General features: G+C 46.9%; 2 protein-coding genes across 3 annotated transcripts in view; one reads left to right on the top strand and one right to left on the bottom strand.

The window, feature by feature from the left end:
• KCNG3 (potassium voltage-gated channel modifier subfamily G member 3) overlaps positions 1-7,227 on the bottom strand; it is a 57,725-nt gene extending 50,498 nt beyond the window's left edge. The window contains exon 1 of one of the 2 annotated variants that reach the window (XM_003262782.4): positions 5,971-7,227. In XM_003262782.4, coding sequence (XP_003262830.2) covers positions 5,971-6,635 — 665 coding nt within the window. In that variant the 5' untranslated portion in view covers positions 6,636-7,227. The remainder of the gene's footprint in view (positions 1-5,970) is intronic. The other variant, XM_030799381.1, reaches the window with a different exon arrangement.
• Positions 7,228-8,069: 842 nt separating this feature from the next.
• The window catches only part of MTA3 (metastasis associated 1 family member 3), a 271,716-nt gene continuing 264,338 nt past the window's right edge, over positions 8,070-15,447 (top strand). The window contains exon 1 of the mRNA XM_030799380.1: positions 8,070-8,136. The gene's annotated coding sequence lies outside the window, so the exon portion shown is untranslated. The remainder of the gene's footprint in view (positions 8,137-15,447) is intronic.

Genomic DNA, 15,447 nt, shown 5'->3' with positions numbered 1-15,447 from the left:
ATTTTTTTAATCATTATGCATTTTTTCTCAACAAATAGTGAAAGTGCAGCTACTATGCTTTAGGCAATTGTAGTTGTCTTTTAATGGGGTCTTAAATTAGAAAACAAAGTATTTGCAACTAATATCATAAAAGGAGCTAATTTCTTTTTCTTTTTTTTTTTTTTTTTTTTTTGAGATGGAGTCTTGCTCTGTCACTCAGGCTGGAATGCAGTGGTGTGAGCTCAGCTCACTGCAACCTTAATATTATTTTTAGTCTTCAAACTAAGAAAGTCACTGACAAAATGAGAAAAAGGTATAAATATCTCATTTTTAAAAGCAAGATGAATGACTCCTCAATATACGTAAAGATGCAAAATCTTGCTCAAAATAAAATGAAACTACTAGATACCATTTTTCACTTTTCAGCATAGTAAAGATCAAATACTTTGTAGAGTATGCAGAAACATGCTCTCTCCTATATTGCTGGTGGGAGTATAAATTGATACAGTACAATCTTTTTGGAGAGTAGTTTGGAATTATCTGTGAAAATTACAAGTGTGTATCTCCTTTGACCCAATGATTTAACTCTCAGGAATGTATCCTATGGATATACCTGCATAAAAGAAAGAAAATATATATGAACAGGATAATCACTGCAGCATTTACTACTGACAAGAAACGACATAAATGTATAGTGACTATGGGCCATCTCTACAGTAGAGTACTACGAAGCTGCAGAATCAGGGAGCTCTTTATAGACTCACATGGAATGATCTACATAACACATTGTTAGTTAAAAAGCAAGTTTCAGGACAGTGTGTATTACACTGGATTTCTGGCTTTTGTAAATATATATAATGTACTTACAAATATATAAAATGTCTCTGAAATGACAAACCAAAAACTAGTAACTTTGGTTACATCTAGGGAAAAGAACTGAATGGCTGGAAGAATGGAGAAAAGCTTAGTTTTGTAGCTTTTAGATTTTGAACCGTTCTTACATGATTATTAACCATCTAAAACAAATCAATTTAAAAGGATTATCCTCATACATAAAAAGTTCTAAAATATTGCTTTGGAAGACCTAAGATTTCTTCCAAACTTTAGATTTTGCACTGTGCCAAAATTTCAGAGGTTCATGAAAGTACTCTTATCTTTATTTCTTTTGTACCATTAAGTACTTGATAAATAATTGGTCCTTGATTTTTTTTATTGTTGTTTCGTTCTGAGACAGGGTCTCCCTGCTGCCTAGGCTGGAGTGCAGTTGCTGAATCATAGTTCACTGCAGCCTTCAACTCCTGGGCTCAGGTGATCCTCCCACCTCAGCCTCTGGAGTAGCTGGGACTACAGGCTGTTTCCTGATAGACCTTTTTAATTGTCTTTTTTTTTTTTTTTTTTTTTGAGACTCAGTCTCACTTTATGGCCCAGGCTGGAGTGCAGTGGTGTGATCTCGGCTCGCTGCAACCTCCGCTTCTCAGGTTCAAGTGATTCTCCTGCCTCAGCCTCCCAAGTAGCTGGGATTACAGTCACCCACCACCACGCTCAGCTAATTCGGGGTTTCACCATGTTGGCCTGGCTGGTCTCGAACTCCTGACCTCAGGTGATCCACCTGCCTCGGCCTCCCAAAGTGCTGGAATTACAGGCGTGAGCCACCGCGCCCGGCCCCAAACAGCATTTTAAACTATGCAATAGAAGATATAGTTCTGATGGCCGGGCGCGGTGGCTCACGCTTGTAATCCCAGCACTTTGGGAGGCCGAGGCGGGCGGATCACGAGGTCAGGAGATCGAGACCACGGTGAAACCCCGTCTCTACTAAAAAAAAAAAAAAAAAATTAGCCGGGCGTAGTGGCAGGCGCCTGTAGTCCCAGCTACTCGGAGAGGCTGAGGCAGAAGAATGGCGTGAACCCGGGAGGCGGAGCTTGCAGTGAGCCGAGATTGCGCCACTGCACTCCAGCCTGGGTGGCAGAGCGAGACTCCATCTCAAAAAAAAAAAACAAACAAACAAAAAAGAAGATATAGTTCTGGAAGGTTATATTTTGAAATGTTATATAAACAATAGATATTTATAGTGCCTGAATAGCAATTTTTGCGGTAGTGGAGAAATGACAACTCTGGCAAGTACTAAGAATTATTTCCTAGTATTTCAGCTGGGCACAGTGGCTCACACCTGTAATCCCAACACTTTGGGAGGCCAAGATGGTAGGATTGCTTGAAGCCAGGAGTTCAAGACAGGCCTGGGCAACATAGTAAGACCCCATATCGAACTCCTGACCTTGTGATCTGCCCACCTCGGCCTCCCAAAGTGCTGGGATTACAGGTGTGAGCCACCACACCTGGCCTGTGAGACCCCATGTCTACAAAAAATGTTCTTAATTCACTGGGCGTGGTAGCTCATGCCTGTAGTCCCAGCTACTCTGGAGGCTGAGGTGGGAGAATCACCTGACTCCAGGAGTTCCAGGCTGCAGTGGGCTTGATTGCACCACTGCACTCCGGCCTGGGTGACAAAGTGAGATCTCTTCTCAATCAGTCAACAAAAATACAAAATAAAAGATGTTTTAATAACAAATAGTATAAGAGAATTTACCTGCCTTCTAGGACTTTTTATCTAATCTAGCTTGGGAGCCAGGATATGTTTATATGAAAATATAACCATCATGCTAAGAAGGATATCATAGATGCCAAATAAATAGTACAAATAAGCAATTCCTTAAGGAGTTCAGGAGGAAACATCACATCTACTAGGGTAATCAGTAAATGCTTCAAGAGAGGAATAGAATCTGAATTGGGCTTGATGAATAATCCAATTTCAGCAGGCTAGGCATTGCACAGTAAGGGATATTTGAGTGGCTCAGGAAGAAGTAAGCAGGCCAGGCTGGACAAATGAAGACTGCAAGTGGCAAGGGATACTCTTAACTCCTGGAAAGTCCACTTCATCAGTCCCTGATGCCTGTGCCCTTCCAATGCCCTGGATTAATTTTGACTCTTCCTGGTATTTTCGAGTTGTCATTTCTCCTCCATTTCTCCACCTGCACAAAGCCATCCAAGCTCTCATCCCCTCCCTCTGGGAAGCTCTCCAACTCATCTTCCTGTGTACCATCTTCCCTCTCTCCAAATCACGCAACACATGCACCACATGTACTACTTTATATGTATAACCCATTTACCCCAAACACAAAATTGGCCAATGGCTAGCCACTGCCTGCAAAATAAAATTATTCTCCCTGGAATTCAAGGCCTTCTATCATCTGCTCTCTATCCACCTCTCACTCCATCACTAGACTCAAGCTTCCATAAACATCATATACAAGTTTCTTGCCCATGATGTTCCTTTTATCTTAAAAAATCTCTTTTATTTTGTTCCCAGGCAGGGCACACATGGTTGTACAGGTTGCATTAACTAGAATTTATACAAATGACACTCCCTGGCCAGGCGAGGTGGCTCACGCCTATAGTCCCAGCACTTTGGAAGGCCGACGTGGGTGGATTACCTGAGGTCAGGAGTTCGAGACCAGCCTGACCAACATGGAGAAGCCCCATCTCTACTAAAAATGCAAAAAATAAAATAAAATAAAATAAAATAAAATAAAATAAACAACAATCCCTGCTAGTTTGGGCAGTGCACAACCTCTGCAACCTTCCAACCATGTTTTGTTTCCATCCTCCACCACCTTGAAGGCCTTCTCCAAACAACGGAACTCTCAGAGATCAATTGTGCCTCTGATTCCTACACCACCAACTTGACACCAGCTTTTCTTTACAACAGAAAGTTACAATATTTGGAACACCAGCAGTGCCTTGAACATAACAGATACTCAAAAGATGTTTGCAAACTATGATGGAGTAAGTCAAGAACGGCAGGTTGTCATCAAACTGTAAAGAGCCTTGAAGGCCAAGAAAGAAGTTTTGGCTTTATTTGGCAGATGTGAAATATGGTCAAATAATGAGAATGATGTTTTAGAAAGTCTAATTTCAGCAACCACAAGCAAGCAGGGTTTTAGCGACTATACTTAAAGTGACAGGTTAAAGGCCTTCTCTGTTGAAGGGCAGAGGGGAGCTTCCTCTGTAATGAGCAGCATCCTCATTCAGCCATCCTGCAGTTTATCTCTTTGGGATTGCAGATATTGGTTTTCATATACCTACACTCACAGAGTGAAGCTAAAACTGGGCCATTAAGCCAAGAAAAACATGCTTTTGCCTGAAATATCTAAGTATCTAGGAAACAGCTCTGACTTGAATAATTATACACATACATAAAATACATATACACAAATAAGCATTACTTTTCTTTTCTCCCTTCACTTCTTTTGCAGTCTCCCTCTTTTCCATCTCTGTCTTCCCTTTTTTGTTTCTTGTGTTTCTCCCCCTAAAATTACTATGCATGTCTCTCATTTCTTTACAAATGCTTTACATTAATGATCTCCATATGGCCCTTTCCCTCTCCCAAAACACCCTCCCTCCCCCTAAGATTATATTTGAGGTATTTTACTGGTTTTGCTCATATACTGGTTCAGTCAACTCCCTCATTATCTGTACTAATAACAATTCAATTCTCCTGTTTCCTTTGCTAATGTAGCTCAAACCTTCACTAACCTTAGAATTCTACAGTTACTAGAGAATCAAAATTGCAAGTCCATTTTCCTAAAGCCCTCCTTAAAAAAAAAAAAGGCATTTACGTATTTAGGTAAATAAATTAATTTCATTGTATTGTTGGAGAACCAAATAAGTAACTCTTATCTGTAAATTCAAAACTGTTAGAACCTAATTCACTAAACAAAATGAGTTTCCTAATGAATTTCCTTTCAAAGCATGTATCTTCGATTTCAAGCCAAGAAGAAATAATAGACTCCGTGGCACTAGACAATTTTATTTACTTCTTAGATTTGTATAAAAATCCTTACTCCCTACACGAAGAATATTATGTAGAAGTAATCCACTGCAATAGCAAGGCCGCCGTTCCGAACATGTACATGCCTATCAGTAAAAGATGACAGGGCACAACCTTAAATTTAAAAAATGAATGGAAGGAGGATCTTAAGACAGTATCAAACAGATAAACTATAATATGCAGTTTGGGTTTTCTGCCCCAAAAGGCTGTCTTCTTTGAAAGTCCACCCTTAGTCTGCTTATTCCTCCCACTGAATATGCTCACTTGTACTAAAAACAGGAAAGCGCTATCACCACTTCAAGGTAAGACAGTCTAAGAAAAGACTGCAATATTTTCCCATTCATCCTAGTAAAGTGGAAAAAAAAATTTACCCAAATACTGTTTTCTAGATTTAGGACAGTTTAGATTTTTCTCTGCTCTCAAGGTAATGGTTTTTTCCCTTCCCATATCATAGACCCTCTGAAAGTCGCAGTGTGGATCTTTGATACCAAACGGTGGACAAGAGGTTTGCTAACTCCACACTTTGTAGGAAAAGGGGGGAGAAAAGGGCATAGACACCCATTATTTAGAGTCTATCGGTAAATTAACTTGCTTTATAATATAACAATTCCATTACAGCACATAGTATGCTGGGGGCAGAGTGTATAGAATGTGTGGAGAGTGCACATTTCACCATAACAAGAATCCATCTTTCCAAACACTACCAAAAATTGGCAAATAATTCAAACTGCGCTTAGTTCAAGGCTTAATTGTTGAACCCTAACAATAAAAGTTCAGAAAAATATAATTAGCAGGTTGCTCTCTGCGCAAAAGTAAACTACAAAGAGGGGACGTTTGTCTATCTCCACACGCCCCTCCCCATGCCTGAAGATTTCGCCCTCAAGAGGTGCGTCTAGTGTAAGGGCCAGACCTCGCTGGTGCCCCAGACAACGGGGTGAGAGTAGGGACCGACCCGTCCCGTAGTTGGCCGCGCCTGGGGCCTCGCTGGGCCGCGCACCCCGCTGGCTCGGTCGCCCGGAGGCGGACAGGACGGAGACGGGACGGATGGACGGGACGGACAGACGCGACAGGACGGACGGGACGGGCAGAGAAGCAGTGCGTCCTACCCGGAGGGCTCCCTCCCAGGGCCGGCGGAGTACCTGCTCCGGTCATCCAGGCTGCGATTGTCGGCGGCTGCGTTGCGCCAGTCGGGCAACGTGCTGGCGCACAGCACCACCATGGACACAATCACGAACACCACCGACACGCTGGCCAGGATCTGCGCGGCCAGCGACGACGTGGGCTCCTCGAAGGTCCGCCGCATGCGCTCCAGCCAGCGCCTGGAGGGAGCCGCCTCGGCCCCGCCGGGGCGCGCCTCGTCGCGGCCCAGCACACCCGGCTCGTCGGCCGAGTAGAAGGTGTAGGTGTCGGACATGCGGTCGTCGAGGCGGCGCTGGCAGCAGTACTCGAGGTGCGCGCCCTCCAGGCCCCAGTAGATCATCTCGTTGTAGAAGGAGAGCTCGCACATCCGCGGCGCGAAGCGCAACTTGCCGTGGCCGCGCACGTAGAGCAGGATGAAGCCGAAGGCCTCCGAGTGCCGGTCGAAGAAGTACTCGTTGCGCTCGCGGTCGTAGTCGTCGCACACCTCGAGCACGTCGCGCTCGGAGCGGCAGCCGTGCAGCCGGCTCACGCGGCGCAGCGGGAAGTCCTTCAGCAGCTCCCGGGACAGCGAGTACCGGGCGCCGCCCACGTTCAGCACCACCGAGGCCGCCCCGCTGCGCCCGAAGGTCATGGCCGCCCGGGAGACCTTCGGCCCTAGGGCCCGGCTGCAGCCCCCCACCCGAAGCCGCCACGCGGGGCCTGCCTGCCCGTGGCTGACGGGGGAGCGCGCCGTCGGGGCCCGCGTTCCCTCGGGGCTCCGCTTCTGCCCTCCGCTGGCCCGGGGGTCCCTGGGCTCGAGTATCTCCGGCGCTGCTAGCAGCGCGCCCTCCGCCCGGCGGTACCTGCGGGTGGCCGGGGAGTCCTCGCCGGCGCCAGCGCTGCGCCCCACCGGCTGGGAACGCGGCTGTGTCCGCGCCGCCGCCCCTCGCGCCCGAGGGCTGCCCACACCGAGGCCGCGGTGCCCTCTCCCAGGCCGCGGCGCCGACCCCCTGAGGGGTGCGGGCGCCGAATGGAGGCGCCGGGGCAGGATAGCTCCCCGTCTCTGGCGCTCCCTGCGGCCGCGGATACGGCGGCCGCCCCGCCGCCGTCCAGAGGCGAGAGGCAAAGTGAGCGGGTTCGGAGGCGGCGAGGAGCCGGCTCGCGGCGGCGGGGGCGGGGCCTCTGTGCCGTCCTCCTCCTCGCCCGCCAGCTCCGCGCGCGCCGCTCACCTCCCTCCGCGCCGCCCTCCGCTTCCCGCCCGCGCCCGCACCTCCCGGGCTTGCTCGGGCTGGGATTCCCGGGCGCCCCGCCCTGGACCTCGGGCTCCCCGCCTCGTGACGCCGTCCTCCCCCTCCGCTCCCGCCCGTAGTGGCGGGGAGGGGTCCGCAGGGTGGGGGAGTGGGGAGCCCCGCGCCCAGGATGCCTGCTCCCGCGTCGTGCCCCCGGCCATCGGGATGACTTGGGCAGTCCCCAGGGGCCCTTTTAACAGCCCTGGTTCAAAGCCCAGTGTGGACTCGGGTGCGGGGACAGACGGCGTTTGGAGAGCTTTTTCCAGAAACTGTCCGGAGCCCAGCTCGGGTTCTGACATCGCCCCTAAGGATTTCTCAGAGAAGGCATGCCAGCCACGGCTTTTCCTGCCGACTTTGCTCTTCCTACCGCCGCGCGGGGCGACCCACGTACCGCGTGCTCCGAGGGCGGCTGCACGCCCCATCCCCCAGCCTCGGTGCCGCCTGCCAGCCCGTGAAGGGGAGCGGCCCCCGACCCGGCCCCGGCCCCCACGTTCTGGGGCGCGGGTCCTGAGAAGGCGCCTATGTGTAGCGCGCCTGGACCCTCTCGAGATGCTGCCCTTAAAGTGGGATGAAAGTCTGGGGAGGAACGCCTTGTCACCGGCAAAAACAGCCTTTCTCGTGGTCTTCGTCTGCATCCTCCTTTTCAAAATATCTTGATTTCCCCCGCGCACCCCAGACCCGGCTGCAGCACCGGCCCTCCGAGCGGGAAGAGCCCCGTGAAGGCTCCACAGAGCGATCTACCCCGCGCTCTTGTCCGTGCCCAGAGAGTGGGTTCCACTTGGCAGGGATTATTTTAAACTGCTACCAGCAATTCATTCACCTGTCACCCGACACCAGCAGCCCAGCGCGCCGGAGGCGAGACAGGTGAGTTGTAAGGCGAACCGTGTTAGATGCAAAACAAATACTAGAAGAAAAAAATAAGGGTGGGGTAGGGTGAGATGCGGTCATCTGACCACAGGGTAACCTGGCTGGTTAAAGGGAAGAGTTTTTCTTTGCCTTCCACTTTTCATAATTTTGTAGGATTGTCCGGTGCCCGCTAGAGGTCACCAAACGGAGTTCTTTTGCGCTGGTTCTTAAGTGGATTCCTAGTGAAAGGCAGGCAACTGAAAAATGTTGAGTGCTGCCTCACATAAAGTAAAATCACTCTGGGTGGCTTCTTAAAGAATGAAAATCTCTGTGAGTTGTTTATCCCCAGACTTGGATAATTTATCTTAAGAGCACTAAATGTGAGGCCGGGCGCGGTGGCTCACGCTTGTAATCCCAGTACTTTGGGAGGCCGAGGCGGGCGGATCACGAGGTCAGGAGATCGAGACCACGGTGAAACCCCGTCTCTACTAAAAATACAAAAAAATTAGCCGGGCGTGGTGGCGGGCGCCTGTAGTCCCAGCTACTCGGAGAGGCTAAGGCAGAAGAATGGCGTGAACCCGGGAGGCGGAGCTTGCAGTGAGCCGAGATCGTGCTACTGCACTCCAGCCTGGGTGACAGAGCAAGACTCCGTCTCAAAAAAAAAAAAAAAGCACTAAATGTGATTAAAAGCTCAAAAACAGGAGTTATTTGCTACTTTAGTATCTACTAAATACTTTGCTATTTAGCATCTATTTTGCTATTTCGTATCTACTAGGTAGATACTGCTACTTTGCTATTTAGTATCTACTAAGTAGATACTAAACAAGAAAAATATCCGTAAGAAAGTGAGTTTCAAGACAGAATTGGAGGTGCTGATGGCCATGAGTTGGCACAGAGAAAGGGCAAAACATTCCTAGTAGCAAAATCTCGAATGTGGAGGTTTAAAGTCTGTGAAGAAGTATAATGTACTTGCCCACTGAAACAATAGGGATCTCAACTGCAGCATTTAAATTGGATCCTATAAGCAATGGAATACCTGGAGGTTTCAATGGCAGAAATGGCTTGATGAAAGCTTTACTTCAGGAAGATGCCTTTGCACTTTGGGTCATTCTAAGGAGAAGGTGATTTCAGCAACCCAAGAATGGGATCCCCAACCCCATGTCTGTGAAGATGAAGAAGGGTCTGTTCTGAGAAACGCTGAGGCCAAGAACTTTGCAGGTCTTGAAGATGGATTTGTTGTAGGACGTGAGGATGGGGAAAAGTTTGCAGATGTGAGCCAGAGATGAGCCTGGCTTCACACCAATAGCCAATTCATCAGGAAGCCGTTAAAAAATACTTTCTAGAAGCATCACAAGCAATAGAAGACAGAACTATAGTGCCAATTGTTTGCTCCAACATTATTATAGGGTTTATTTCCTGTGTTCTCTCCGTAGAATCCCTCTACTGTCTGTTGATTGAACCAGTTGAAGAAATATCTCATTTTAAATTACATTTGAGCTTAGAAAACAAATTAATTTGATGACAATACAATGTGTGCCTCCTAGGTATATTTTCATAAGATTTCTTAGAGAGATAGGTTTAAATCATTTCATTTGTTTCAAGAGTAATATTTTTATTTGATTTTAATATCATCAACCACTGCTGCAGCAGCAATACCCAAATCATTTTCTTAAACAAAGAAAACAGTGATGCAGAAATGATAGGCTTGTCTCAATATAATCTGGTTTAGAGAGCATTCTTAAAGCCAATTCTATTCCTTTGTACTTTGAGAAGATAATGTTGAGAAGTATTACACCCGAATTCTCTCCTAGACTCGGGATGATATTTAGGGTCCTCATATCTAAATCTTTAGAATGCATTACAATTTAAAGGTAGAATTTTAGAGTTGAAAGAACCTAGAAGTTTTCTAGTTTCAGAAACTAGAAAAAAAAAAGCAAATTACTCCCATTTTTTTCTCCCCTCCGAAGTTACAAAGCTTCAGAGATGTGGCTATAACTTGCTTGAGCTTCCCCAGCAGCAGCATCCTGGCAGAGGCTAGAATCAGGTTTTCTTTTTTTTTTTTTTTTTTTTTTTTGAGACGGAGTCTCGCTCTGTCGCCCAGGCTGGAGTGCAGTGGCGCCATCTCCGCTCATTGCAAACTCCGCCTCCCGGGTTCATGCCATTCTCCTGCCTCAGCGTCCCGAGTAGCTGGGACTACAGGCGCCCGCCACCACGCCCGGCTAATTTTTTTGTATTTTTAGTAGAGATGGGGTTTCACTGTGTTAGCCAGGATGGTCTTGATCTCCTGACCTCGTGATCCACCCACCTCGGCCTCCCAAAGTGCTGGGATTACAGGCGTGAGCCACTGCGCCCGGCTAGAATCAGGTTTTCTAATGTCAAACTCTGCTCACTCTGTTTCCAGGGCCTGGATTGCTGCCACAACCTTCTACCTCATCTCTTTGCACTCCAATTCTTTCCTATCTCTATGAATTCTGAATAAGGCCACCAGAGAGCTCTTCCTTCCATCCATTTTCATCAGGGTATTCCCAAATTCAAAAACCTGAAAGGTGGCTGGGTGTGGTGGTTCATGCCTGTAATCTCAGCACTTTGGAAGGCCGAGGCAGGCAGATCACCCAAGTTCAGGAGTTCGAGACCAGCTTGGCCAACATGGTGAAACCCGTTTCTACTAAAAATTCAAAAAATTAGCCAGGCATGGTAGCAGGTGCCTGTAATCCCAGCTACTGGGGAGGCTGAGGCAGGAGAATCGCTTGAACCTGGGAGGCAGAGGTTGCAGTGAGCCGAGATTGTGCCATTGCACTCCAGCCTGGGCTACAAGAGCAAAACTCCTCTTGAAACTAGAGGTTTTCAAAACAAAACCAAACAAACAAAACCTAAAGGGAGTATATAAAAGTACATAATTAGAAATTGTCCATACAATAAAGTCCAAATTGGCCAGGCGCGGTGGCTCACGCCTGTAATCCCAGCACTTTGGGAGGCCGAGGCAGGTGGATCATGAGGTCAGGAGTTCGAGAGCAGCCTGGCCAAGATGGTGAAACCCCGTCCCTGCTAAAAATACAAAAATTAGCTGGGCACGGTGGCACACCCTTGTAATCCCAGCTACTCAGGAAGCTGAGGCAGAAGAATCGCTTGAACCCAGGAGGCAGAAGTTGCAGTGAGCCAAGATCGCTCCACTGCACTTGAGCCTGGGTGATGGAGCAAGACTCCATCTCAAAAAAAAAAAAAAACAAAAGTCCAAATTGTCTATAGGGCTCTCTCTAGACTCAAATCCTGGCTCTACAGGCTATACTGGCTATAAAACTCATTTGCTAAGCCACCTGGAGCCAGTTCCTTAAACCTCATTGATCCTCAGTTTTTCTCCTCCATAGAATGAAAATAATAATACCTACATCCAAAGGGGTAATGAAAAGATCACAAGCTGATGTGAAGGTGGTATGTAGCTCAGTGCATGACACTTGAAAAATCTCACTTCATGTATGCTTCCTTTAGTCCAAATCAGCCATGCTCATTTCTCATTCCTGGGTTCTAAATAAACACAGATTGGATAAGTGAATTGATTTGTCTAAACATGTGACCAACAACAAAGTAACCTGAAACAAAAAATTCACTAAAAAGTTGTGACCCTTATACTGCTGACTCTGGCTTGAACACAGATTCCTCCATCACTTTGCATTGCATAACTGGATGTGTTCGAGGACTCTGAACACCCTGTCTGCCCCAAAGCTTTAGAAATTGAAATACCCTGTGGGCACTACTGTTCCATGCAGCTTACTTGTCAACTCTGTCTGCTTTAAAAAGCCCTTGCCCTGCTGTTAATTCATATTTTTCAGTGTCATATTTTTCAGTGTTACATCAGTTTATTTCTCAGCCTCTGCCGAATCAGTTGGTACTTTTAAAAGTCAGCTTTTTGAATGGAAATGTAGCCTTCTAACTTCTCTCATTTTTTTTTTTTTTTTGAGACGGAGTCTCGCTCTGTCACCCAGGCTGGAGTGCAGTGGCGCGATCTCGGCTCACTGCAAGCTCCGCCTCCCGGGTTCACGCCATTCTCCTGCCTCAGCCTCTCCGAGTAGCTGGGACTACAGGCGCCCGCCACCACGCCCGGCTAATTTTTTTGTATTTTTAGTAGAGGCGGGGTTTCGCCGTGGTCTCGATCTCCTGACCTCGTGATCCGCCTGCCTCGGCCTCCCAAAGTGCTGGGATTACAAGCGTGAGCCACCGCGCCCGGCCAACTTCTCTCATTTTAATAAATAAAAGACTAATGACTTAGCCCTCTATGCAGAATGACCCCTGTAGAAGGTGTTCAGAAGACCACCAGGCTGGCTGAATGGTAGAAAGGAGAACTTTATTGTTGTTAACAATTTGCAAGCCAGGAAGAGAAAGTCTCTGGTGTGGACTGAAGGTGCTCTCTCTTCAAAGAGGGGAATAACAGGTTGGGTTTTAGGCCTCACAGGGCCTGTATCATACGTAATCAGCAGGCTTGGGGGAAAAGCTATACATACTTACGGGGGAGGCGCACACATGCATAATGGGTATACATATATGTAACATACATCGTGTTCACTTCGTGATGGGGCTTTAGCATTAAAATGAGGTGGAATTTGGCTCTTTATGTCAACAGGTGAACTACAGGCCACAAAGACAGCTTGTGTGCTGCCTCTGTAAGCTGGCTGAAACTGACCTGAGGTCTACAGCAGCTCATCAGAAGAGAATGTTTGTAATGGCTGTCTATCCAGACAGAGTTGTTGTCATCTGGGTTGTATAACAGAATTGAAAACTCCTATTTTTAGGGAGTTTAGCCACAGTAATTTAGAAATTTGCCAGCCAAGCCCTGAGCCCTTGACCCATCAGTAACTTAGTTTCCTTATCTTAGGGTCTGTCTTAGTTTATTAAGGAGCATCTATTTTGGTCTCTCAGGTTACAAAGGTAGAGCTGTAATTCAATAGCACTATGAGGTTATCCCAAGATTCAGAGAGTAGTCTTGTTTACAGAGCTCTAATACAGGGAGGTATAAGTCAAAGGGTATGAAGTTTCAGTTATATAGGATGAATAAGTCCTAGAGATCTACTATGTGGCATAGTACCTATATTCAATAGTACTATAATGCATACCTAAGCATTTGCTAAGAGGGTTGATCTCAGCTCAGCGCAACCTCCGCCTCCCAGGTTCAAGTGATTCGTCTGCCTCAGCCTCCTGAGTAGTGAGCCACCGCACCCGGCGAGGGTAGATCTTATAGGTGTTCTTATCATTTCAAAAAAAGGAATAGCTGGACATGATGGCTCACGCCTGTAATCCCAGCACTTTGGGAGGCCGAGGCAGGCAGATCACGAGATCAAGAGTTCAAGACCAGCCTGACCAACATGGAGAAACCCCATCTCTACTAAAAATACAAAATTAGCTGGGGTGGTGGCGCGTGCCTGTAATCCCAGCTACTTGGGGAGGCTGAGGTGGGAGAATCACTTGAACCCGGGAGGCGGACGGTGCGGTGAGCTGAGATCGAGCCAATGCACTCCAGCCTGGGCAACAGAGAAAGAAAAAAAAAGGAATAATAAAAAGACAGAAACTTTCAGAAGTGATGGATATGTTTATGGCACAGATTGTGATGATAGTTTCAAAAGTGTATACTCATCTCCAAACTCGAAGTTGTATACATGAAATATGTACAGTTTTTTGTATGTTAATCATACCTCAATAAAGTGTTTTGTTTTTTTTTTTTTTTTAAAAAAAGAGAGATAGCTGGGCGTGGTAGCTCATGCCTGTAATCCCAGCACTTTGGGAGGCAGAGGCAGGTGGATCATTTGAGGTCAGGAGTTTGAGACCAGCCTGGGTAACATGGTGAAACTCTGTCTCTACTAAAAATACAAAAATTTGGCCGGGCATGGTGGCTCACGCCTATAATCCCAGCACTTTGCAAGGCTGAGGCAGGTGAGGTCAGGAGTTTGAGACCAGCCTGGCCAACATAGTGAAACCCCATCTGTACTCAAAATACAAAAATTATCTGGACGTGGTGGTGGGCGCCTGTAATACCAGCTACTCGGGAGGCTGAGGCAGGAGAATCTCTTGGATCTGGGAGGCAGAGGTTACAGTGAGTCGAGATCACGCCACTGTACTCCAGCTTGGGTGGCAGAGTGAGATTCCATCTCAAAAAAAAAAAATTAGCTGGGTGTGGTGGCACGTGCCTGTAGTCCCTGCTACTCAGGAGGCTGAGGCAGGAGAATCGCTTGAACCCAGGAGGTGGATGCCAGTGCACTCCAGCCTGGGTGACAGAGACTCTCTCAAAAATAAACAGACAAATAAAAATGAGAGATACAAGAAAAAACATAAAAGTTATCAGATGTCTAAGGCTGAGGCAGGAAATATGTGTAAGTGAGGGGAAAAATTTTTTTCCTCTACCTTCCTAGGTTCTTGGCCTATGGTCCTACAAATTAGACTGACAAAAGATAAATTAACAAAAGAAACACAGTTTATTAGAAACACAGTTTATTAACAAGTACAGCATAGCACATTACACAGAGAAAATCAAAGCGTTGTTAGTATCAAAATCAAGGGGATTTATGAAGCTTTTTTTTTTTTTTTTTTGAGACAGAGTCTCACACTCTCGCCCAGGCTGGAGTGCAGGGGCATGATCTTGGCTCACTGCAAGCTCTGCCTCCCGGGTTCACACCATTCTCCTGCCTCAGCCTCAGGAGTAGCTGGGACTGCAGGCGCCTGCCACCACGCCTGGCTAATTTTTTGTATTTTTAGTAGAGACGGGGTTTCACCATGTTAACCAGGATGGTCTCCATCTCCTGACCTCGTGATCTGCCCGCCTCCGCCTCCCAAAGTGCTGGGATTACAGCCGTGAGCCACCGCGCCTGGCCTATATAGCATCTTAACAAAGAATAAATTTGCTACGAAGTAACCAGCTAAAGGAAAAGGAGTTTAGGCTTTTAGGGGTGGCAAACTATGGGAAAGTAAACATGTCAGGAAACTAACAGAAGGTAAGCGTTGTTTTATAAGATGCATTATGCATTACATAGGTTCCTCTGGTGCTATCTCTAGGCTGATAAGAGGCTAGGGTCTCCAGTGGTTAAGAATCTTTCTGCCCTTCCTAGTAGAGAAGAGGAGGGCATAATTTTTTTCTTATGTCTGATTCTTCTCAATTGCCTTTAGCTCAAAATAATCCTTACGTCAAAATGGCATATTTTGGGAGGCATATTCTGATCCCCTACATATGGCATGGAGGCCATTATTGTATTGTCAGCCAACCCACTCCTAACACTGTGGCTTCATTAAACTTAACATTTAGGTAACATTAAAGTTACCGAACTGACCTTGAGTCCACTACCCAATGCA

This window comes from Nomascus leucogenys, chromosome 19, assembly GCF_006542625.1.
Source record: "Nomascus leucogenys isolate Asia chromosome 19, Asia_NLE_v1, whole genome shotgun sequence".
Lineage (NCBI taxonomy): Eukaryota > Metazoa > Chordata > Mammalia > Primates > Hylobatidae > Nomascus > Nomascus leucogenys.
Note: the sequence above shows the minus strand (reverse complement) of the source record. Positions and strands in the feature narration are given on the sequence as shown.